General features: G+C 50.4%; 1 protein-coding gene and 1 pseudogene across 1 annotated transcript; one reads left to right on the plus strand and one right to left on the minus strand.

The window, feature by feature from the left end:
- Positions 1 to 6,983: 6,983 nt before the first annotated feature.
- On the minus strand, positions 6,984 to 17,005 carry ALOX15B (arachidonate 15-lipoxygenase type B). Its single transcript, XM_033184658.1, has 14 exons — positions 16,722 to 17,005; positions 16,417 to 16,636; positions 16,043 to 16,124; positions 13,610 to 13,732; positions 13,217 to 13,320; positions 11,156 to 11,328; positions 10,773 to 10,919; positions 10,470 to 10,673; positions 9,402 to 9,488; positions 9,080 to 9,249; positions 8,777 to 8,898; positions 8,445 to 8,545; positions 8,197 to 8,367; positions 6,984 to 7,727 (listed from the first exon to the last, which is right to left on the minus strand). Exons 1-14 carry the CDS (start codon positions 16,866 to 16,868, stop codon positions 7,548 to 7,550), a joined length of 2,031 nt encoding a protein of 676 aa, XP_033040549.1. The 5' UTR covers positions 16,869 to 17,005; the 3' UTR covers positions 6,984 to 7,547.
- Positions 17,006 to 21,671: 4,666 nt separating this feature from the next.
- Positions 21,672 to 21,768, plus strand: LOC117068127 (annotated as a pseudogene).
- Positions 21,769 to 23,165: the final 1,397 nt, after the last annotated feature.

A 23,165-nucleotide genomic window follows, 5' to 3' on the forward strand; every position in this document is an offset into this window, starting at 1 on the left:
AGGGAGAGGTGGCGGAGGGGGCTGCGACCGTCATTAGCCAGTTAATACTACTTTCTGTTCCACTATGTACGCTAATACTCTATGTTTAACTTATAGATAATCATCAGAGTCCAACTAAGCGGTTAACAGAACAGAACAGGATGTGAAAGCAGAGAGCCCTTCAAACCACAGGCCTGTACATCAGAGGAGTGGTCAGCTCCTGAGCACGATTAGCAGAGCCGCTGCTCTGGCTCTGGGAACGGGCGGGAGACAGGAGACTTCCTCCTTATGTCTACCACAGAGGACTTCTCCTCTTTTACAAGCAGCCTCCTACAGTTCCCTCCCGGGTAATGGAGCAACGGTCGCTTCCCTTCCCACGAGAACTTTGTTCAGGCACTCAAGGGGGAGGTTGAGCCATAAGCCAGTTTTCTTGCTCAGAGGCTCCGCAGGCTTCCTGTGATTGTTCCACTCTGTGGTCAGTGGAGCAAACTTACCGCCTGATTCTCTTATTGTTGGATTAAGCACAAGCTATACTTATGATTCATAATTATGTTAGTAAAGCACTATTCTAAAACATATACTATTAATCTCTAAATGGGCACACTGTAGGCCAGCCCTCGACCACCTCAGCCCACATCCAAGCCCCTATTTTGACCCACACATCCCTCTCCATTTCTGCTACTTCTGTCTCTGTCCCAGGCTTCAACACCTTCTCAGGTCAGTGGGGGATGCGGGTGGGGACAGGAGAGTCTGTTTCTCATTCCCTGGGGTTGTGAGCAAAGGCATCCCTGGGATGTCCAACATGGATGTGGGGGCGGTGAGGGGAAGGCAGGCATATAGTTAGGGAGGAGGCTGGAAGAGGACCTGGCAGAGAAAAGAATGGACTGGGGCTCTAGGCACTGTTCTGGGGTGGCACATGTGGCTCTCCCTCCAGCCTGGGAGGGATTTCAAACAAATGAAAAACATGGTTCATACAAATTAGAATGTTCACAAGTCAAATATTTTATTCGACTCAGCCAGATGGTCATGCTGGTTCCCAGAACAATTGAGGAGCCGGGCATTTATAGGCAATTTAATAAAGGAATGTTAGGATGTGATTGTTGGGTTAGATATGAAACTAGTCAACATCCTATACAGCAATAAACTACAATCTCTGGTTTATTTGCTTTTAAAAAAAAGAACAAATCATTTACATGAACTTCCCATAAACTGAGGCCTTTATTAATAACAGACAGCAAAGTCAAACAATGGTATGCTGTGCTAGAAAATAAAAATCCTTCCCAGCACTTTGGGAGGCTGAGGTGGGAGGATCACTTGAGGTCAGGAGTTTGAGACCAACCTGGTCAACATGGCAAAACCCCATCTCCACTAAAAATACAAAAATTATCCGGGTGTGGTGGTGGGTGCCTGTAATCCCAGCTACTCGGGAGGCTGAGGCAGGAGAATTGCTTGAACCTGGGAGGCAGAGGTTGCAGTGAGCCGAGATAGCGCCACTGCACTCCAGTCTGGGTGACACAGTGAGACTCTGTCTCAAAACCCAGAAAACCAAAACCAAAACCAAACCAAAACAACAACAACAAAACAAAGGACAGGCAGTTGTCCTCTTGATTCTACTTATCAGTTTTGGATAATTTTTCTTAACAAGGCTGCTCCCTGTAAGTACATCAAGCAATCAAATAGATCTCCATTTCAGGGTTTCGCCTCTCTCTCTCTCTCAGTTTAAGGTTCTCACTTCTTTACTCCTCACTGTGGCCCTGCTATGCAATCCCACTCTCCTTCTCTCCTTCTCAAGCAACAGCTAGGTGTGCATCCTTCTTTCCAGACCTTTCCTTGCCATTTCTATTGATTTACATCCTTCACTTAAAAAAAAAAAACACACAAGGGGGCCCGGGTGCCGTGGCTCACGCCTGTAATCCCAGCACTTTGGGGGACTGAGGCGGGCAGATCACGAGGTCAGGAGATCAAGACCATCCCGGATAACATGGTGAAACCCCGTCTCTACTAAAAATACTAAAAAATTAGCCGAGCGTGGTGGTGGGTGCCTGCAGTCCCAGCTACTCGGGAGGCTGAGGCAGGAGAATGGCATGAACCTGGGAGGTGGAGCTTGCAGTGAGCCAACATCGCACCACTGCACTCCAGCCTGGGCGACAGAGCGAGACTCCGTCTCAGAAAAACAAAACAAAACAAAAAAACACAAAAGGGATCATGTGCTTCTCATAATGTGACTTGTTTTCTACCTATATTATAGAACATCATCATTAATGCAGTCAAGTGCCAACTTGACTGCAGTGAGGAATATTGAGAGAACTGGTAAAGCGTTATTTCCGGGTGTGTCTGGGAGGGTGTTTCCAGGGGAGATTGGTGGGAGTCAGTGGGCTGGGTGGGAAACGTCCACCCTCAATGTGGGCGGGCATCATCCAATCACTGTGGGTCCTGGTGGAACAAAAAAAGGGAGAAAGGGATTTCTTCCCTTTTTCTCTCTCTCGGAGCTGGGATACTCTCCTCCTCCTGCCCTTTGGTGATCAGAACCCTAGCTCTCTGGCTTTGGGACTCCAGGACCCATACCAGTGGCCCCCCAACCAGTGGAAGTATTCGCAGGCATTTGGTCTTGGACTGAGAATAACACCATTGGCATCCGTGGTTCCAAAGCTTTCAGACTTGGACTGAGTCATGCTGCTACTGGCATCCAAGGGTCTCCAGCTTGCAGACAGCCTGTAGTGGGACTTCTCAGCCTCCATAATCACATGAGCCAATTCCCCTAATTTCTCCTTGTATATCTGTCTATAGTCATGTACCACATAATGACATTTTGATCAATGATGGACCACATGTAAAACAGTGGTCCCATAAAATTATAATGAAGCTGAAAAATTCCTACTGCCTAGTGCCATCATAGCTGTCAGAATGTCATAGCACAACGCATTACTTACATGTTTGTGGTGATGCTGGTCTAGGTAAAATTTTGTGCTGCCAGTCACAAAAAAGTGTACAGTAATGTCCTAAGCCCTCACATTCACTCACCATGCACTCACTCACACACCCACAGCAACTTCTGGTCCTGCAGCTCCATTCATTACGCCATCGGCATCCCTGGTTCCAAGGCCTTCAGTAAATGCCTTATTTAGGTGTACCACTTTTTACCTTTAACATCATTTTTTTTTTTTTTTTTTTGAGACAGAGTCTCGCTCTGTCGCCCAGGCTGGAGTGCAGCAGCGCAATCCTGGCTCACTGCAAGCTCCGCCTCCCGGGTTTATGCCATTCTCCTGCCTCAGCCTCCCGAGTAGCTGGGACTACAGGCGCCCGCCACCTCGCCTGGCTAGTTTTTTGTATTTTTTAGTAGAGACGGGGTTTTACCGGGTTGGCCAGGATGGTCTCGATCTCCTGACTTTGTGATCCGCCTGTCTTGGCCTCCCAAAGTGCTGGGATTATAGGCTTGAGCCACTGCGCCCGGCCTAACACCATATTTTAATTGTACCTTTTCAATGTGTAGATATGTTTAGATACACAGATACTTGCCATTGTGTTACAATTGCTTATAGTATTCAGCATGGTAATGTGTTGCAAGGGTTTGCAGCCTGGGAGCAACAGGCTAGACCATGTAGCCGCGGTGTGTGGTAGACGCTACCATTTGAAATTATGTAAGCACAGTCCACAGTGTTTACACAATGATGAAACCACCTAACACATTTCTCAGAACATATCCCCATCGTTAAGTAATGCATGGCTATATGTCTATTATCTATTTACTATCATCTATCTATCTATCTATCAATCAATCAATCTATCTATTATCTATCTTCTATCTATTTACTATCCATCATAGCCCAAGGAAACCACCACTCTGGAGAATTAACTGGATATCCCTAGAAGTGAATGTTCTCCGTAACAACCTTCTCTTCTCAAGGCGGGGCAGCCAGCGGAGAGCTCTAGGGCTAGGGTTGTGTGGTATGTGTGGTGGGGGCACCTCACAGGCTCACAAGCTCACAGGCCCTGGGCAGAGGAGGTGGTGGTGGCTTCTCCAAGGGTGGTTAGGGACTGACTGCTTGGATTTTCACAGCTGAGCTGCCTTGGAGGCTGCAGTTTCTCCTGGAAATGAAAGTTGATCCCAAAAGATATATACTGAAACAAACACCAGTTTACTGACTCGGGTGCAACTGCCCTCCAACTCACCAGCACATCCACGCATGCAACCATCCAATCACTTTCCCTTCATCTGACATTAAACAAACATTTGTTGGGTATCAATCTGAGTCAGTGCAGCGCTGGGCACGAGGCCTAGCAAATTGAGTGAGACCCAGCTCTTGCATTCAAGAAGCTCATGGTCTGGTTGGGGAGACACACAGGTAAGTGATGGGCACCACAGGGTTTTAGGAATTATTTGTGCGTTAATTCCTCCATTCAGCACGTACTTACCAAGCACCTGCAGTGTGCTAGCGCTGTGATGGGCAGTTGTGAACCTTGTCCTCCTGAAATGGAAATCCAGCAATAGAGGTCAGGATGGCTAAGTCAGCTGGAAATGCCCCTGAGGAATAGGCAATGAGGCAATAGAAGGATGAAGGAGGCACATCAGCTCATAGCTGTCCCATCTTGGCAAGGACACACATCACTCCTCTGAGAATTAGTGTTTTGGCCAGAATTAGTCACATGACCTCAACCTAACTGAAAGGCAGGCTAGGAAATGTTGGGAAGTACATGAGGTATTAGGTGAGCATAAACTCTCTCTGCTCCAGCAACCAGTGACCTCTGCTGCTCCATGTTAAGTCAAATAGCCTCTCTCATGGAACTGAATATGGAGGCAAATAATTCAAGGATGAAAAATGGTAGGAGCTTCATTATTCCCATGGCAGTCCCTGGGGACAGCATTAATCAGTTCTTGTCCCTTGTCCCTCAGATGCCTCAAGCTTCCTGGGTTTTAGTTTCTTTCCTGAAACTGCATGATTAACTTTTTTTTTTTTTTTTTTTGAGATGGAGTTTCACTCTTGTTGCCCCGGCTGGAGTGCATGGTGCAATCTCGGCTCACTGCAACCTCTACCTCCTGGGTTCAAGTGATTCTCCTGCTTCAGCCACCCAAGTAGCTGGGATTACGGGCACCTGCCACCATGCTAGGCTAATTTTTGTAGTTTTAGTAGAGACGGGGTTTCACCATATTGGTCAGGCTGGTCTTGAACTCCTGACCTCAGGTAATGCACCCACCTCGGCCTCCCAAAATGCTGGGATTATGGGTGTGAGCCACCGTGCCTGGGCTTTTTTTTTTTTTTTTTGGACAAGATACTGCTCTGTTGCCCAGGCTGGAACACTGGAATGCAGTGGTGTGATTACTGCAACCACTGCCTCCCTGGATCAAGCAGTCCTCCCACCTCAGCCTTCCGAATAGCTGGGACTATAGGCATGAGCCACTATGCCCTGCTACTTTTTACATTTTTTTGCAGAGATGGGGTCTCACTATACTGCCCAAGCTGTCTTGAACTTCTGGGCTCAGACAGTCATCCTGCCTCGGACTTCCAAAGTGTTGGGATCACAGGCGTGAGTCCCTGCGCGTGGCCTGCATAGTCAGCTCTTTAACTTCTCAAAGAACTCCGTTTCTTTTCCATTAACTCCTTTATTGTTTAAGTTAGCAGGAATTGATGGAAAGAAGTTTGACAGATACATATATCTCTAAATCACTTTTGGTCTACTCACTCTCCACGAGGAATGAGCAGGTCAAATGCCGTTTGCCAGTCAGCCCTACCCCTTCTGAGGCACTGTTCTGTATTTTTCCAATGGTAGTGTTTATGCAGTTATAGTATATAAATTACATTTTTGTCCACATTGTTTTATAAAAAGCAGTGAAACTGAAAAACAAAAGCACTCATGCCTGCAATGTGAAGTAGTGATGGAAATCATTAGGTGACTTGTAAAGGAGGCATTTTGTTTTTACACCAAAAAAGCAAAGGCCATTTTAAAATTTGGAGAGTGCTGGTCAGGTATTTTGCAGAATGCCCCTCAATTTGGGTTTGTCTGTATTTTCTCATTATTAGACTGTAGTTGAGTTTCTAGAAGAAACCACAGAGGTGAGGTGCTCTTCTGACAACATTAGAGCAAAGCAACATGGTATCAGCAAGTTCACCTGGATCTTTTATTTACTTATTTATTTATTTAGAGACAGAGTCTGTCTCTGTTGCTCAGGCTGCAATACAGCAGCACCATCTCAGCTCACTGCAACCTCTGCCTCCTGGGTTCAAGCGATTCTCCTGCCTCAGCCTCCTGAATGGCTGGGATTACAGGCACCTGCTACCAAGCCTGGCTAGTTTTTGTACTTTTAGTAGAGATGGGGTTTTGCCACGTTGGTCTTTAACTCCTGGCCTCAAGTGATTCACCTGCCTCAGCCTCCCAAAGTGCTGGGAATACAGGTGTGAGCCACCACGCCCGGACTCACCTGGATTATTTGATTAAGGTGATGTCTACCAGGTGTCTCCACTGGAGTTATTTTTTTTTTAAAGGATACTTTTTTACCATAACGGATGCTCACTGAATATGAGCCAGAAAAAAAAAAAAACAGAATGAAAGAATGTGTATGAAATGTTGTAACTCCATCAGTGAAGATGAAATCTAGCAGCAAAGTGTGACTAGAGATATGATAATGTTTTCTGATTCTCTGGAAACAGAACCTACTTTATAATGTACAAGTCTTTAACTTTAGGGGACGCTTTTAAGAAAGTATATACAGGCACTGCCTGCGCCGACTGGGCAGTGCGTCCTCATTCTGCCTGTTCTGCCTGGCTCCCAGTGATCCTTTTTCAGTGTTTTATTCATTTTAAAGCTGAGACAGTAGGTCACAATCCACCTCTTGGGCATTTTTTGTTTTCGTTTTTGTTTTTCTGAGATGGAGTCTCACTCTGTCACCCAGGCTGGAGTGCAGTGGCACGATCTGGTCTCACTGCAACCTCCACCTCCCAGGTTCAAGTGATTCTCCTGTCTCAGCCTCTCGAGTAGTTAGGACTACAGCCACACACCACCAGGCCCAATTAGTTTTTTAATTTTTATTTTTTGGTAGAGGTGGAGTCTTGCTATGTTGTCCAGGCTGGCCTTGAACTTCTGACCACAAGTGATTCTCCTGCCTCCATCTCCCAAAGTGCTGGGATTACAGGCATGAGTCACTGTGCCCGGCCTCTTTGGCAGCCACTTCTTGGTGACTGTCCTTGAGTTGGGTGACCATAAGGTCCAATCAGTGGAGGCTAGTGGGCCCATGGGCAGGATTATATGCCTCCCCCCACGGTTGTAAAATGTAAAACAAAACCAACTAGCAAAACCCTCAAGTGGGCTCTGCAGGCACTTTGAGGCTTACAGCCTCCAAAAGGCTCAGTGGTTCTGTCCTGAGACTGTTATTGGTGGGTTTTTTGCTTTCTGTGCTTTGATTTTGTTTCTGTTTTTTTTGTGTGTATGGTGGTGGGGGTGAGTTACAGAGTCTGGTTGTCCCAGGAGAGGCACATGGAGGCCTGTTTTTCCGAGGAGTCCTTTTCTCTGGGTGCCAGTTATCCTAGAGCGACGTGGTCAAAGGGATGTTATCCGGGCCTGTGTTCCCCTGGGGTTTAGATGGAGACACTGTTCTCGATGAGGGGAGGGTCCAGGTAGGTGTAGGGCAGCACCAGGCCCCGGTTCCGCTCCTGGATGGCCCTCGAGATCTGGGCCAGGTGGCTCTGGAAGGTGGCGATGCTCCGCCGAGGGGCCTCCTCTGTGAAGTGCTCATCCGGATAGGTGCCCAGGGGCCTCTGGGGACCCACCACAGGCTGGGTGAGTGGGCTGCTGAGGTCCTGTATCCCAGACTCCCTGTCCCCACTATCTGAGCAGCTGCAACTTGCCTTAGTCAGCTCTGGCCCGAGCCCCCAAGCGTGGGACCTGAAGTAGCCCTCAATGGGGCCTGATCCATGTCCCTCCTCTTAAACAGATAGCCACCTAAAGCTTATCTGCAGGAAGCTTTCGGGGAATGAAAGCTCAATTCGGAATTTGCAAGGAGCACAATTACACATTCCCCTTGCCACTGAGAGTGGCTCTGCATCATCGCATTTTGCCATTTGACCTTCGCTGTGAAATGTCCAAGGCTCATGTGTCCCACTGGAGGGTCAGTGGGGCAAGGGGACCTGTGACCTGATGGCAGGGTTGAGTCTGGGCCAGCAGGGTAAACATCACACTTTCCCTTACCCCACTTCGTCCCAGCCTGGCCCCCAGTCCCACACTCACTTGGTCTCCAGGCTCCTTGCTCAGCAACCAGAGAGCAAGGATGACATCACATGTGGCATTGACGGGTGGGAGGGTGGCTATGAAGCCCTCACGTGTTGCCAGGCCTTTGGAGGTGGGTGGTGGCAGCTGCATGCTGGGTGGCAGGTTGGGCATCCAAGCACAGGAGTCAAACTGAAGGCCGAGAGGGCAGAATGAGGCGGAGGAGCTGTGTCACCAGCCTGCCACCCCAGGCGCTGGCCTTTCCTCACCTGCCCTGCACTGACAGCCGCATGCTTGGCTGAGCAGTTGAATATCACCATGGTGACATACTGCACCAGGGCTTCCCGGGTCTCCAGTGAGGAGGGTATACCTGTGAGGAGAGCTGGGCTGGGATGGGGCTTCCAGGGGCCTGAGGACCCTGCTGCGGAGGCTTGAGGGTGAGCCTTGAGGGTGGGGAACACGGGGATGGGGTCACTCAAATGCGCACTCTGCAGGGGGTGGGGGACACGGGGACCGGGTCACTCAAATGCATGCTCTGCAGGCGGTGGGGGACACAGGGATGGCGTCACTCAAATGCGCCTGAGGGCTGAGGTCCCCATACCTGAGCTCTCCTGGTTTAGGAAACCCTTGGAGAAGATCTCTCTGACCCAGGCCTGGAGCTCTCTGTCATCTTGGACAGACTCATCGCTTGGGTAGTAGATACCGATGATTTCAGAGACAAAGCTGCAATGCACCCAGGTTCAGGCCCAGCCTCCAACCCCAACACACTCTGAGGAATGCCTCTGCTTAGTGTCATGAATGTCTGGCCCTCCTCCTCAACGTGAGCCTCCCTGGGGCCTCAGTCTCCTTCTCTGTCTTCCCGTGTCCCCGACCAGCCCTCGGCTCTCCAGGGACGGCCCCTCACCGTTCCACTGCACCCCAGATCTGCATCCCATCATCACGGTAGTAGTAGCCTGGGATGTCTTCAACTCCTCGGGTCCGGATATCCTCAGGCAGACACAGGAGAGAATAGTTCAGCTGCTTCATGTTCCTCTGTATCAACTCCGAGAAGCCCTCGATGCCGATGCCTGTGGACTGACGGACAGGACTCTTGGGTCCTGCAGACCTTGCTCCAGAAGCAGGAGGTAGCACTGGTGTCGGGGAGACAGGCCACTGCTACCCCAGGACCTCAAATTCCTCACATTGAAGGAGTGGCCTGCCCACTCCCGCCCCAACACAGCTCTCACCCTGTCCACCACCTGGCCTGGCACGATTAGCAGCTCCCGGGCGAGCATGTTGATGTGCAGGGTGTACCGGGTGTGCGGGATCAGCAGCTGTGGGGCAGGAACGGCAGAGCTGGGGGAGGCCTGGGTCTTTCTGGCCCCAGACCTTCCCCCACAGAGGCACCAGCCCTGCAAGTCACTTGGAAAGAGGCAACAGGAATGAGAGGAGGCAGCCTGGGACAGGGGTCTGAGCCCTGGAGTTCCTGCTGGGCTCTACCAGCAGCTTGTTCTGGGAGCTCAGGTGTGCTCCTCCCTCTCCCTGAGCCTCAGGTTATTTTGTCAAATGCTGGTGCTGATGTGGCTGAGCGCTGTGTCTTCTGGCTCTGGCATCTTGTGATTCCCTAGCCCCTGGGCAGGGAAGACACTAGGAAAACCAGGGCCTGTGGGCCTGGCAAAGTGGAGCCATCCACCAGAGCCCACCTCTGAGTGCCAGGCCCCAGAAGCTGCAGATAGTCAGAAACAACCAGATAGGATGTAAGAGCACAGAGTAGGGCCCACATCCAGGACCCAGGAGACGTCTAGAAGGATCAGAGAATTTGAGCGGTGGCTGTGGGTGAACCCTGGGAGGGAGCCATCCTGCCCTTCACAGAGGAGATGCCTCGAATCCATGCTGTCTGGAAGTTAGCAGGGTCTAGGAAACCTACAGAACCCACCCTAGAGCACAGGGGCCTCCCACCCAGCCCTCCCCCATCCCAGAACTATCTGCAGAAAACCTGTCGGTGTCTCAAAGCCATGTTCACATTTTGGCACCTGCCACCCCCAGGCCCTTCCCTTCCTAAGATTTGGGCTTCTATGATGGCTGCTGATGCCGTCTGATCTCCCTTAAGAAGGGAGCCTCTCCGGGGTACCTCATTTATCTTACTCAGGGCCTGCTGGAGACCAGGCTCCCGGGGGGCTGTGCCGGGAGATGCTGCTGAAGCGGACGGGAGCTCCGCAACCCAGCTTGCATGGATAGGGGCATGTGAGGAAAGGCTGCTTAGAAGAGGCACAGAGGCATGGGCACAGGCTGGGCCACCTTGTCAAGCCACTGACCTTGAAGAGAGGGTGGCAGTGGGGCAGCTGGCGCAGGGTAGCCAGGGTGAAGACCTCAGGCAGCAGGTGTGAGTGCAGCAGGTGTGTGAGGGCCTCATGGAAGGAGAACTCGGCATTGCGCACCCAGGTCTTGGCCAGTAACCAGTCCCACTTGTCGTCAGTGGGCAGGAAGATGGGGCTGTTGGGGCCGGGGGACTGGCTGAGCTGGGGGGAGGCGGGTGGGGACAGAGACAGCCATGAGTGTCTGCCAACCATTCAGTCTGACCCTCCTCGCCCCTGCCCTGCCCCTGCCTGACTGCAGACCTGGATGGCGAGAGGCAGCAGCGGCCCGCAGCCCGGGCTCTGGTACAGCAGGGTCATCGGGGCCGCAGAGAACTGAGGTTTCCCATTAATGACATTGGTATGGATGCCGGAGAGGATACCGTGATCCACCAAGAACAGGGAGCCCTTCTGCAGAAGAAAGGACAGCTGGGGCTACCACCTGGTTTTCTAAAGGAAGGGGGTGGGGTGGTAGAAGGGAGAGGATTCAGGGCTGGGAGAGGAGCATGTTTCGGGAGAGTGTGCTTGGCACTCAGAACACAGTAGGTCTCTAAGAAATGTGAGTGCGTCCCTCTGTCTCCAACAGGGGAAGGGTGCGAAGGCACTGAGATGGGACTGTGAACAGCCTGGATCCCTGCACCCCTCACCTCTAGTTCAGCCTGCAGGCTGGTCCCAGGGCCCAACACTGAGGCCACCATGGCATCAGTGACGGGGAAATTCTTTGGGAGGTAGTGACAGCGGCGGATCAGGACAGGGTTGAGACCATTCAGGAACTGGGAGGCGAAGAAGGCATCCTCCTGCCAGTGCTCAAATGCGTGCTCTGCAGGGGGTGGGGGACACGGGGACGGGGTCACCCCAGCTCCCACAGGCCTCTGCCTAACCTTCACAGGGGGTCCTCAGGGTTACCTCCCCTGCCCCTTGTCCTCAGTCACTGCCTGTTCATCCAACAGCACATCAGAGTCCCCAGCCCACCCATCCCAGTGTCTGCCTAACACCCGCCCTGGATAACTCAAATGCAACATGTTGGAGACCAAATACAGATTCTTCCGACAGCTCAGGTTGGTCCCATTGCCTGATATTTGGGAAATGGCAGCTCCATCCCCACCCGGTTGCCTACAGAGGAGACTGGGGACCTCTCTTTTTCTTTTCTTCTTTCCCCTTTTCTTTTTTTTTTTCTTTCTTTTTTTTTTTCGAGATAGGCTGTGTTCCTGTGTTGCTCAAGCTGGAGTCCAGTGGTGCGACCTCGACTCACTGCAACCTCTGCTTCCTGGGTTCAAGTGATCCTCCTGCCGCAGCCTCCCAAGTAGCTGGGATTACAAGCACAGACCAGCACGCCTGGCTAACTTTTGTATTTTTGGTAGAGACAGGGTTTCTCCATGTTGCTCAGACTGGTGTCGAACTCCTGGGCTCAAGTGATCCATCTGCCTTGGCTTCCTCCTTTCCTTTCTTCCTTCCTTCCTCCCTCTCTCCCTCCCTTCTTTCCTTCTTCTCTCTCTCTCTCTTTCTCTCTTTACAGGGTCTCACTCTCTTGCTCGGCTGGAGTGCAGTGGGGCTGTCTCGGCTTAGTGCAACCTCCGTCTCCCAGGCTTAAGCAATTCTCAGGCCTCAGCCTCTTGAGTAGCTGGGACTATAGGCACGTGCCATCACATCCGGCTAATTTTTGTATTTTTAGTAGAGATGGGGATTTGCCATGTTGGCCAGCCTGGTCTCAAACTCCTGACCTCATGCAACCCACCTACCTTGGCCTTCCAAGTGCTGGGATTACAGGTGTGAGCCACCACGCCCAGCTGGAGCCTGGGGATCTCTCTTGGTGGCACCCCCAACATATCAAATCCCATTGATTCTCCATCCTGAGTACCTCTCGGTCCACCCATCCACTCCACTGCATTGCCACTGCCTTGCTGAGGTGACCATCCTCTGGTGACCACAGCCAGAGCCTCATAGCAGATTCTCATAGCCTCTTGCCCCCCAGTAACTCCCCCTGAGCAGTGCATAGTGACCACATTATTCCCCTGCTGGCAACCAGTCAAGCACTGGGCTGAGGAAAGACCCAAGTCCTGCCGTGGCCAACACAGTCCTATGTGACCCCTGCGCACCTTCCTGCTCCTTCTATCACCCTCCTTCTCTTGCTCATTACACTTTGACCAAGAAAAGTGGTGTTTTCTTTCCTCCAAAGATGGCTGATCGTTCTGTCTTCAGGGCCTTCACACTCACTGTTCCCCGAACTGCTCTCTGCCCCCACAGCCCATCCTTGGCACTGCTAAGGCCTACTCAACTTCGAGGTCTCAGCATAGTTCACTCCCTTGGGAGAACTTTCCTGGGGCCCTCTCCAGGGTATGGCAGGTGCCCCCTTTACACACTCACTGGATCCAATGAGCATGTTTCATAGTGTAACGAATTATTTGATTTTGAGTCTAATTAACACCAACTGGCCTGCTCAACTGTGAGCCCAAGAAGAACCATGCAGCCCCTAACCCGGTGTCTGATATGCAGCAGCTCAACAAATGTCTGTTGGATTAGAAGGCGTTAGAAGGTCAGGGATCCCCTCTGTCCATATTCTCTTTTGTCTCTGTGGGGAAAAGTAAGGTCTAGCAAGGGCCTGCTCAGGGTTACATAGCAAATCGGTGCTTGGTTTTCTGAGACTCTGGACAGCCACAGGAGTTGATGCCCCAGGAAAGAGGTCAGGATCCCTGGCCCAAGCTCCTCACCAGCTGCTGGGGTCTTCCGGAAGTTGAAGATCCTTTTCATCTCATTCAGACTCCTCCAGAGCCCCTTGCGGTCCAGCAACCCCTTGATTTTCATCTCTGCAAAGCTGCCAGGGGATGTGAGGGGTGGGGAGTGGGCAGGAGGCCCTGGGAGACCCTTCCCTGTCATCCAGCCTTATGCCTCTTGGGATCCTGAACCAGCCTCTGGGCCTAAGATAGTCACCGCCCCTAAGGTAGCTGTTGCTCTGTGGGACTGGTAGTGGCTAGGAGGCTGTTTCCTGGATAGGACTATGTGACTCATATCACTGAGGGTGGCGGAACTGACTAGGGGAGGTGAGAAGGCAGGGGTCACAGGGCATCTGAGGCCTAGGGGCAGGGCAGGGTGGGCATCCTCACGCAGAGCCTGCCTGTAGATAAAAGTTGGCATTCTTGGCTGTGGAGTATTTGATATTGAGATCCAAGTCTTTCACTGTCCTTTTATCCAGGCAATGAGGCCAGCCTGGGTTGTAAGCCTTCCACCTGGAGGGTAGAGAGGGAAAGTGGTCAGCAAGAGGCCTCAGGGAGCCCCTTCACTAGGGCAGATGGAGTGGCAGTCCCCTTGGGGGGCCTGGTCACAGTCAGACCCCTTCAGCAAAGGAGGGCCCTCCTGGGATCTGCCCTTCCATTCTACACGAGGCTGCAAGGGAGCTGCCATTTTCCCACAGTGAGCTGGCTCCCCTGGTCAAGGGTGATTGGTCCAGAGTTGAGCACCTGACTAGAACTGCACCAATCAGAGTCCTTTCCAGGGAATTTGAAACTGGGGCTGAGCCTAAGAGGTGGTCTCTCTCTGGACATGTGGATTACAGCAGTAAACACAGACTGTTAGCTATGGCCATTTTCCACTGGGTGGACAATTCCTGCCTGTGTTTCTGTAAGTGCCTCTGTGTCTGGCTGACAAACTCGTTTTTTCTGCCTGCTAGTTGGAGTTAGCTTTTGTTCTTACAACTATAAAAGTCCCGACTAACACAGATGCATCTTGTAGAGGGGAGATTATCCTGGGACAGGGGCTGCACAGAAGGTTTCAGTTGCCTTTGGTAGGCGTCCCATAGAGAGGCAATTCAGCCTCCACAGTTTAGGCTTAGGGGGAGCCACCTAAGGCATCTCTAAATTCTATTCTCAAACAAGCAACACAACCAAAGACCTTCCAGCAAAATGGTAAAACCATGTCTCTGCAAACTTGATGACCCCTAGCCAGTCATCCTCTCACTCATTCATTCTTTGATTCATTCAAAATTTGCTTTTGGGTTTGAGCTTTCAACTTCAAAGAAAAATTTGCAATTAAAGTACACTGCCACCAGGTGGTGGCCAAACCCTGCCTCTCAGACTTTAATCCCTCTCACCTAGAGATCTTGGTTAAATGCAGATTCTGATTTCTAACAAGCTCCCAGGCAATGCTGTTGCTATGGATCTGAGGCCTCACTGTACGTATTATAAGAGCCTAGAGTGTTGGAACAGAGTTGACTGAAAGACAGGAACAACAGCAAGAGCACAATGCAAGGCTTGGCAGCTGACTAGCTACATTCTTAACCATTTTCTCATTTGTTCCTCCTAACCCAAACGAGATTGGTATTCTTAGTTTCTTTTACAGAAGAAAATAAGAATCAAAGAGATGAAATAATTGGTCTAAGATCTCACAGCTCGTTTTCACAAGCCTAGGCTGACCCTGGGTCTCCACGGACACAGTAGACCTCAATATCTATTCCCTCTCTTGGGGCTGCTGCTGGCAGATTTGGTGCAATGGCTTCCTTAGGGGTGGAATTCATGACACATGGAGAATCACCAGGAACCAAATGAGCCTGTGGCTGCTCTGATCCCACAGACCAGGAATAAAAGCCTGCAGCCCAGGCTTTAGACGGCAGATGAGTTGGCCAGATCAAGATCTTTTGAAAGTCTGCTCTTGAGTGCAGTTCCTGGCTTTGTGCCAAGGGAATCCTCACTAGCGGCTCCAACTCCTCTGCAGTCTCCAAGTCCCAGTTTTCCCCTCTGACCTCCAATGCTGAGCCCAGAGCACAGAAAGAGCCCCCGTCTCACCCCTTGCTAGCCCTGGAGGGTGAGTTTCCTGGGGCTTGAGAGGTGTGTTTCTGCTCTACTCAGATTTCTGGGAGGATACAAGATGATGCATGAACAAGTCCCAGGGCAAGGAAGACACCAGCAAAGGTAAGCCATTTAGAGGAGTTTTTCTTTTCCCTCCCTCCCTCCCTTCCTTCCTTTCATTCTTTCATTCTTTCTTTCTGACCGAGTTTTACTCTGTTGCCCAGGCTAGAGTACAATGGCATGATCTCGGCTCACTGCAACCTCTGCCACCCGAGTTCAAGCTATTCTTCTGCCTCAGCCTCCCAAGTAGCTGAGATTACAGGTGCCTGCCACCATGCCCAGCTAATTTTTGTATTTTTAGTAGAGATGGGGTTTCGCCCTGTTGGCCAGGCTGGTCTCGAACTGCAAACCTCAGGTGATCCACCTGCCTCGGCCTCCCAAAGTGCTGAGATTACAGGTGTGAGCCAACACTGCACCTGGCCCTAGAGCAGTGTTTTTCAAATGTCAGTGGCCACCAGAGTCATCTGGAAGTCTTGTCAAAACAAAAATTCCCACTTTTCACCCTCAGTGTGTAGTAGGTTGGAGGTGGCCTGAGAATTTGCATTTCTCTATGTTCCTGCAGATGCTGCTGGTCCCAGGAGCAGCTTTGATAGGAGAGGTGGAGGCAGGGGCTTTTAATCTCTGTCATGACCAGGACACTCAAGCTGCCCCTCATCCGTTGGGCACCCCCTCCCCCAACAGTAACCCCGTCCTCACTGGTACATCTCCTGCCGGGCCTGCAGCTCCTCCTGGCGCTGTTGCTGGAGCAGGGGGTGGTGGTCTGCCCTGGACACCTTGGCTGTGGGAGAGGGGGAGTAGGTTGCGGCGGGGAGAGAAACTCCCCATCACTATCCCAGCCACACCGTCCCCATGATTGCTACCCTCTACCAGGTCCCCTCCTCCCATAAGTACAGTTTCTACACCAGGCTGCCACCTCCCCCTCACCAAGGCCCCACCAGCCTCCCTCCTCTGCTGGCTATTACGTGGCCACACCAGCTCACCTCTCCACTTCACCTGCCCTTCTCTCCAACCCCTAGTCCCCAACCCCTTCCTGTGCTCCCCCTGCAGCCCCAGCCCGGCCGGCCCCTCACCTGTCCCCTCCTGCAGCACCAGGCTCCCCGCCCCCTCCAGCCACTGGTAGCAGGGGAAGAGGAGGGGGCCGCCCTGCGGCGGTGTCAGCTGGAACCAGCGGCAGAACCAGGCGTCCGGGGCCAGGGGCCCGAGCAGGGGCAGCGCTGGGGGCGCCTTGTGCACGCGCAGCAGCAGCACTTGGCCCACGTCCTTCGGGAGCGTCACCTGGAAGTCCTCCTCCTGAGGGGAGGTTTTAGTATGCGTCAGGCCAGACCCACCTGCTCGCCCCCTTCACCTCCACCCCTACCCACTCCCACGCACTCACAGCGCCCGCAGTGAACTCCTTGCCGAGATTGTCCAGGGGCATTGGGGGGCTCTCTTCCCGGGTCCCCACGATGCTGACAGACACTTTGTCCCATGTGCCAGCGCCGAAGGCCTTCCCAGTGGACACCCTGACCCTGAAATCGGCCATGGGGCCAGCCTAAGACCAGCTGTGGACTGCGCACAAGGCTGCAGAGCTGGGCTCACCCCGGGACACGCCCCGCTCTACCCCTGGCTATTGTCACTGACCCCAAGCCCGGTGGACTCCCCTAAAAAGCACGTCCGCTTCTGGGCGGGGAGGGGCGGGGCGGAGAGGCTGGAACTTGCAACTAAAGTGAGGTGGGCGGGGGATTGGCAGCGCTGGGAACAGGAGGGACTAAGAATACCCTGAGATTTCGGGAACGGGGCCTTTCAGTGATGGTGCCACGCCAGAGAGCCAGAGTTGGGACCCAGTTGGGGTGGGGGTAGATTTGTGCACAGCACCTCTGTTTGTTTTCCTTCTTAGCCTTAGAAGTCTCTGCAGAAACATCACCCCTCTTCCCACAACTCTTCTTGGGCCTACGTTCATTTTATTTATTTATTTATTTATTTACTTATTTAGTTAGTTAGTTAGTTAGTTAGTCAGTTTTGAGACAGAGTCTCCCTCTGTTGCCAAACTGGAGTGCAGCAGCACGATCTCGGCTCACTGGAACCTCCACCTCATCAAGCGATTCTCCCACCTCAGCCTCCCCAGTAGCTGAGACTACGGGTCAGCGCCACCAGGCCCAGCTAATTTTTGTATTTTTGGCAGAGACGGGGTTTCATCATGTAGGCCAGGATGGTCTTGATCTTTTGACCTTGTGATCCGCCTGCCTCGGCCTCCCAAAGTGCTGGGATTACCGGCATGAGCCACCACGTCTGGCCCAGATTCATTATTTTATTTCATTCAATAATGAATGTTCAGAACTACCTCTGTGCCAGACGCTATGGTCACTGCTATGGATAAAGGCCCAGGCAAGACCTAGTGCTTGCTTTCATGGAGATTAAAAATCAAGGGTGAGGCCGGGCACAGTTGCTGGCCAACACGGTGAAACCCCGTCTCTACAAAAAATACAAAAAAAATAGCCAAGAGTGGTGGTGGGCATCTGTAATCCCAGCTACTCAGGAGGCTGAAGCAGGAGAATCGCTTGAACCCAGGAGATGGAGGTTTCAATGAGCTGAAATTGTGCCATTGCACTCTAGCCTGGTGACAGAGCAAATCTCTGTCAAAAAAAAAAAAAAAAAGAAGTGTGAGAGAAAATAAGTAACCAGTACATAATTTCAGATGATAGTAAGTAAGTGCGATGAAGGAGATGAAACAGACTGATGTGAAGGAGTGAGAAGCAGAGGTGGGAAAGGAGGCCCTCAGAGGCTCAGAGGAGGTGAAAGGATCTGTCCGAGAAGAGAGTTTTGTGCAGAGGAAACTGTTCCTGCAGAGGCCCTGCAGTTAGGAAAAGCTTGGCTTGTTGGAGGAGGGAAAGGCAAGAGTACAGTGCGGGAGGGACTTGGGGAAGAGATGTCAAAGGGAAGTTACGGATTTGGGCTTTCGGGAAATAACAGATTTGGGGTTTTCAGTCTGGAAATGCTAAGTTTGAGATGACCATTAGACATCCAAGTGGAGAACTCACATATGGGCATAGAGCTCAGGACTGCAGGTATGCATCTTCGAGTCACAAGCACACAGGTGCATCTATACCACAGGCTGGTGAAGATCACTAGGCAGAGAATATCCTATAAGTGGAGAGAAGAGGCACGAGCTGTGCCCTAAGGCCCTCTGATATTTGGAAGTCATGCAAAGGAGTGGAAGCAGCAAAGATCAGTCAATGAGGTAGGAGGAGAACGATGCTGACAGACACTTTGTGCCATTGTGTCTGTCACAGTGTTTCATGAAGGCCAACTGAAGTGAGAGTGACTTATCACATGGTACATATACACAATGGAATACTTTGCAACCATAAAAAAGAATGAGATCGTGGCCAGGTGCAGTGTCTCACGCCTGTAATCCCAGCACTTTGGGAGCCTGAGGCAGGTGGATCACGAGGTCAGGAGTTTGAGACCAGCCTGACCAACATGGTGAAACCCCATCTCTATTAAAAATACAAAAGTAAGCCGGGCGTGGTGGCGCCTGCTTGTAATTCCAGTTACTCAGGAGGCTGAGGCAGGAGAATTGCTTGAACCCGGGAGGCGGAGGTTGCAGTGAGCCGAGATCATGCCATGGCACTCCAGCCTGGGCAATAGAGCAAGACTTCATCTCAAAAAAAAAAAAAAAGAATGAGATCGTGTCCTTTGCAGGAACATGGATAGAGCTGGCGGCCATTATCCCTAGCAAACTAACGCAGGAACAGAAAACCAGTATTGTATGTTCCAGTTCCTACTTTCAGTTCGTTAGGATATATACCAAGTGGTAGAATTGCTAGAGCATAAGGTAATTGTATGTTTAATTTTTTTTTTTGAGACTGAGTCTCGCTCTGTTGCCCAGGCTGGAGTGCGGTAGCATGATCTCTGCTCACTGCAACCTCTGCTTTCTGGGTTTAAGCAATTCTCCTGCCTCAGTCTCCTAAGTAGCTGGGATTACAGGGCCTGCCACCACACCCAGCTAATTTTCATATTTTTAGTAGAGACAGGGTTTCACCACATTGGCTGGGCTGATCTTGAACTCCTGACCTCAGGTGATCCACCTGCCTTGGCCACCAAAAGTGCTGGGATTACAGACGTGAGCCATCACACCCAGTCTGTATGTTTAATGTTTTCAGGAACCACCATACTATTTTCCACAATGGATGCAACATTTTACATTCCCACCAGCAGTGCAGGAGGAGGGTTCTAGTTTGTCCACCAATGCTTGTTATTTTCTGTTTATTTGATAATAGACATTGTAATGGGCTTGAATTGGTATCTCATTGTGGTTTTGATCTTCGTTTCCCTAATAATTGGTAATGTTAAGCATCTTTCCATGTGCTTGTTGGCCATTCATGTATCACCTTTGGAGCAATGTCTGTTAATGTTCTTTGCCCAAACCATCCATTCTTAATTCTTATCCATTGCTAGGTTGAATTTTAGATTTCTCATGTGAATCATATGCAAGACCTACACGTTTTCAAATACGTCAAATGTTTTTATTTATAGATCACTCTCTTTTTTTCCTAAAGTAGTATTTATAGTACATTTCTTTATTCATGTATCTTCAAATGGTCAAGTTTTCTTTCATACATCCAAAATGTAGTGTGATGTTTTCTTATTCACCAAATGTTAGCTCTACTTGTAGTCTGGTTCCAAACTAATCAGCCTGCTTTTAAATTTTAAGACATTTATTGAAAAAAATTTTTTTTTTCTTTTTTCTTTTTTTGAGACGGAGTCTCGCTCTGTCGCCCAGGCTGGAGTGCAGTGGCTTAATCTTGGCTCACTGCAACCTTCGCCTCACGGGTTCACACCATTCTCCTGCCTCAGCCTCCTGAGTAGCTGAGACTACAGGCGCCCGCCACCATGCCCGGCTAATTTTTTGTATTTTTAGGAGAGATGGGATTTCTTTTTTTTTTTTTTTTTTTTTTGAGGCGGAGTCTCGCTCTGTCGCCCAGGCTGGAGTGCAGTGGCCGGATCTCAGCCTCCCGGGTTTACGCCATTCTCCTGCCTCAGCCTCCCGAGTAGCTGGGACTACAGGCGCCCGCCACGTCGCCCGGCTAGTTTTTGTATTTTTAGTAGAGACGGGGTTTCACCGTGTTCGCCAGGATGGTCTCGATCTCCTGACCTCGTGATCCGCCCGTCTTGGCCTCCCAAAGTGCTGGGATTGAGAGATGGGATTTCACTGTGTTAGCCAGGATGGTCTCGATCTCCTGACCTCATGATCTGCCTGCCTCGGCCTCCCAAGACATTTGTTGAAAATTGATAGGATCAAACCAAACTCAAGTGGTATAATTTTTAAACATTGGATTGTACATTATTGTAAGGGTACCAGTAACCATTATTATAAATAATAAGTTAGTGATTATAGCTCCTTTTGTGATAATTAGATCACTCTAATAATACAAATCAATATTGCAAGTATCCATGTGCCCAAATCCAGTGAGTCTAGGAAAAAGTAGAAATGCTTTATTGTCTATTCATCCTAAAATAAATACATCCTTGGATACTTAGAAATTTCAGTGAATCTGTTTTAAAGGAAACTTTGTGTAATTATTGTAAATCGAAAATTCGTTTCATTTCCCATAATAGAAGGTAAGAATAAAGGAGAATGCAATGAAAACCAAACAGTGTAATTCAATTCCAGGTAGATTCTGTTGCCTGCGGCCTGCTCCCTGTTCCAGAAGATTATCTAATGCTAAAGGGGTGCTCAAAACATATCAATACCAAATTGACACTTTCTCCCTGAAAAGGGGAATTGATTTGCGGTTTTATCTCAATTAAACCTGTGATCCTGCACCTCCAGGGACTTATCCTGGAGTAGCATTGCTCAACGTATGGCAAGCAGACGGCTGGCATCAGATGTCTTTGAATGCTTGTTAAAAATGTCAGTTCCGGGTCAGGTGCAGGGGCTCACGCCTGTAATTCCAGCACTTTGGGAGGCAGAGGTGGGTGGATCACTTGAGGTCAGGGGTTCGAGACCAGCCTGGCCAATATGGCGAAACCCCATCTTTACTAAAAATACAAAAATTAGCTGGGCCTGGTGGTGGGCGCCCATGGTCCCGGCTACTCAGGAGACTGAGGCGGGAGAATCGCTTGAACCCAGGACACAGAGATTCCAGTGAGCCGAGATCATGCCACTGCACTCCAGCCTGGGTGGCAGAATGAGCAGAGTGAGATTCTGTCTAAGAAAAAAAAAAAAAAAGGAAAGCCAGTTCCCCAGCCCTGCCTCACACCAAGGAGGCAGACTCCCCAGAAGCTTAGCCAGGGAATCTACATTTTACAGTAGGGTGATTCTTCTTTAGAACCATTGCCCTTGATCCTTTTGTACTTGGTAAGCCTGATGGTTGGGTTTTATGCTCACATATGAGACGTGCCTGTCTCAAACCTTGTTACAACACATTACCCTTCCTACTTAAAAGGTTGGAAAAATAGAACCTTCGCCCTTGATCGTTTAAATATTTTATTACGTTCTGTCCTACAGCTCATGATGATCTCAGACAGGTTGAACAGGAGTCGTCATCCAACCCCTCAAGATATAGATGAATAAATCTGAGCCCTGACTGGGAAAGGAGTTTACCTGAGATTTAAAAATGTCCATTGAGTCATGTGCACCCCATCTTTGAACCAATGAATGATTTGGCTCCTGCCTACCTTTTTTTTTTGAGATGGAGTCTTGCTCTGTCGCCCAGGCTGGAGTGCAATGGCACCATCTCGGCTCACTGCAACCTTTGCCTCCTGGGTTCAAGCGATTCTCCTGCTTCAGCCTCCTGAGTAGCTGGGATTACAGGTGCCCATCACCATGCCTGGCTAATTTTTTTGTATTTTTAGTAGAGACAAGGTTTTGCCACATTGGCCAGGCTGGTCTCAAACTCCTGACCTCAGGTGATCCACCCGCCTCAGCCTCCTAAAGTGCTGGGATTACAGGCATGAGCCACTGCACCAGGCCTTTGTTTCCCAACCCCGCTCCCTCCCTCCCTCCCTCTCTCCCTCCCTTCCTTCCTCTTTCCTGTCTTCTCTTTTTCTTCCTTTTAAATTCTAATATTCTCATCAAAGTTGTAGATGCATATGATTTAAAGAGTCAAATAGTTCTACAAATCTCTCACAAACAACTGACTCCTGCTCCACTTCTGTCCTTTCCCTGTCATGAAAGACAATAACTTGGCCGGGCGCGGTGGCTCAAGCCTGTAATCCCAGCACTTTGGGAGGCCGAGACGGGCGGATCACGAGGTCAGGAGATCGAGACCATCCTGGCTAACACGGTGAAACCCCGTCTCTACTAAAAATACAAAAACTAGCTGGGCGAGGTGGCAGGCGCCTGTAGTCCCAGCTACTCGGGAGGCTGAGGCAGGAGAATGGCGTAAACCCGGGAGGCGGAGCTTGCAGTGAGCTGAGATCTGGCCACTGCACTCCAGTCCCGGCGACAGAGCGAGACTCCGCCTCAAAAAAAAAAAAAAAAAAAAAGAAAGACAATAACTTTCACTACTTTCCTTGATAATCTAAACCGCTACATCTCAAAATAGCATGCATGCATTGTTTATTTAATGATTTTTCAGCTTTAGGCAAATATTGGCTTCCCCCTATGGAAGATAGGATTTTTTTTTTTTAGATGGAATTTTGCTCTTGTTACCCAGGCTAGAGTGCAATGGTGCAATCTTGGCTCACCGCAACCTCCGTCTCCTAGGTTCAAGCGATTCTCCAGCTTCAGCCTCTTGAGTAGCTGGGATAACAGGCACGCACCACCACACCCGGCTAATTTTTGTATTTTTAGTAGAGACGGGGTTTCACCATATTGGTCAGGCTGATCTCGAAC

The sequence above is a fragment of the Trachypithecus francoisi genome, unplaced genomic scaffold (genome assembly GCF_009764315.1).
Source record: "Trachypithecus francoisi isolate TF-2019V2 unplaced genomic scaffold, Tfra_2.0 Lachesis_group20, whole genome shotgun sequence".
Lineage (NCBI taxonomy): Eukaryota > Metazoa > Chordata > Mammalia > Primates > Cercopithecidae > Trachypithecus > Trachypithecus francoisi.

Coding starts and splice junctions, on each gene's coding strand:
- ALOX15B (XM_033184658.1), bottom strand. CDS start 16,868: ATGGCCGATTTCAGGGTCAGGGTGTCCACTGGGAAGGCCTTCGGCGCT. Junction 11,329..13,216: donor CCGGAAGACCCCAGCAGCTG/GTGAGGAGCTTG, acceptor CACCCCCTGCAG/AGCACGCATTTGAGCACTGG. Junction 9,489..10,469: donor ACTGCCACCCTCTCTTCAAG/GTCAGTGGCTTG, acceptor CCTGCCCCACAG/CTGCTGATCCCGCACACCCG.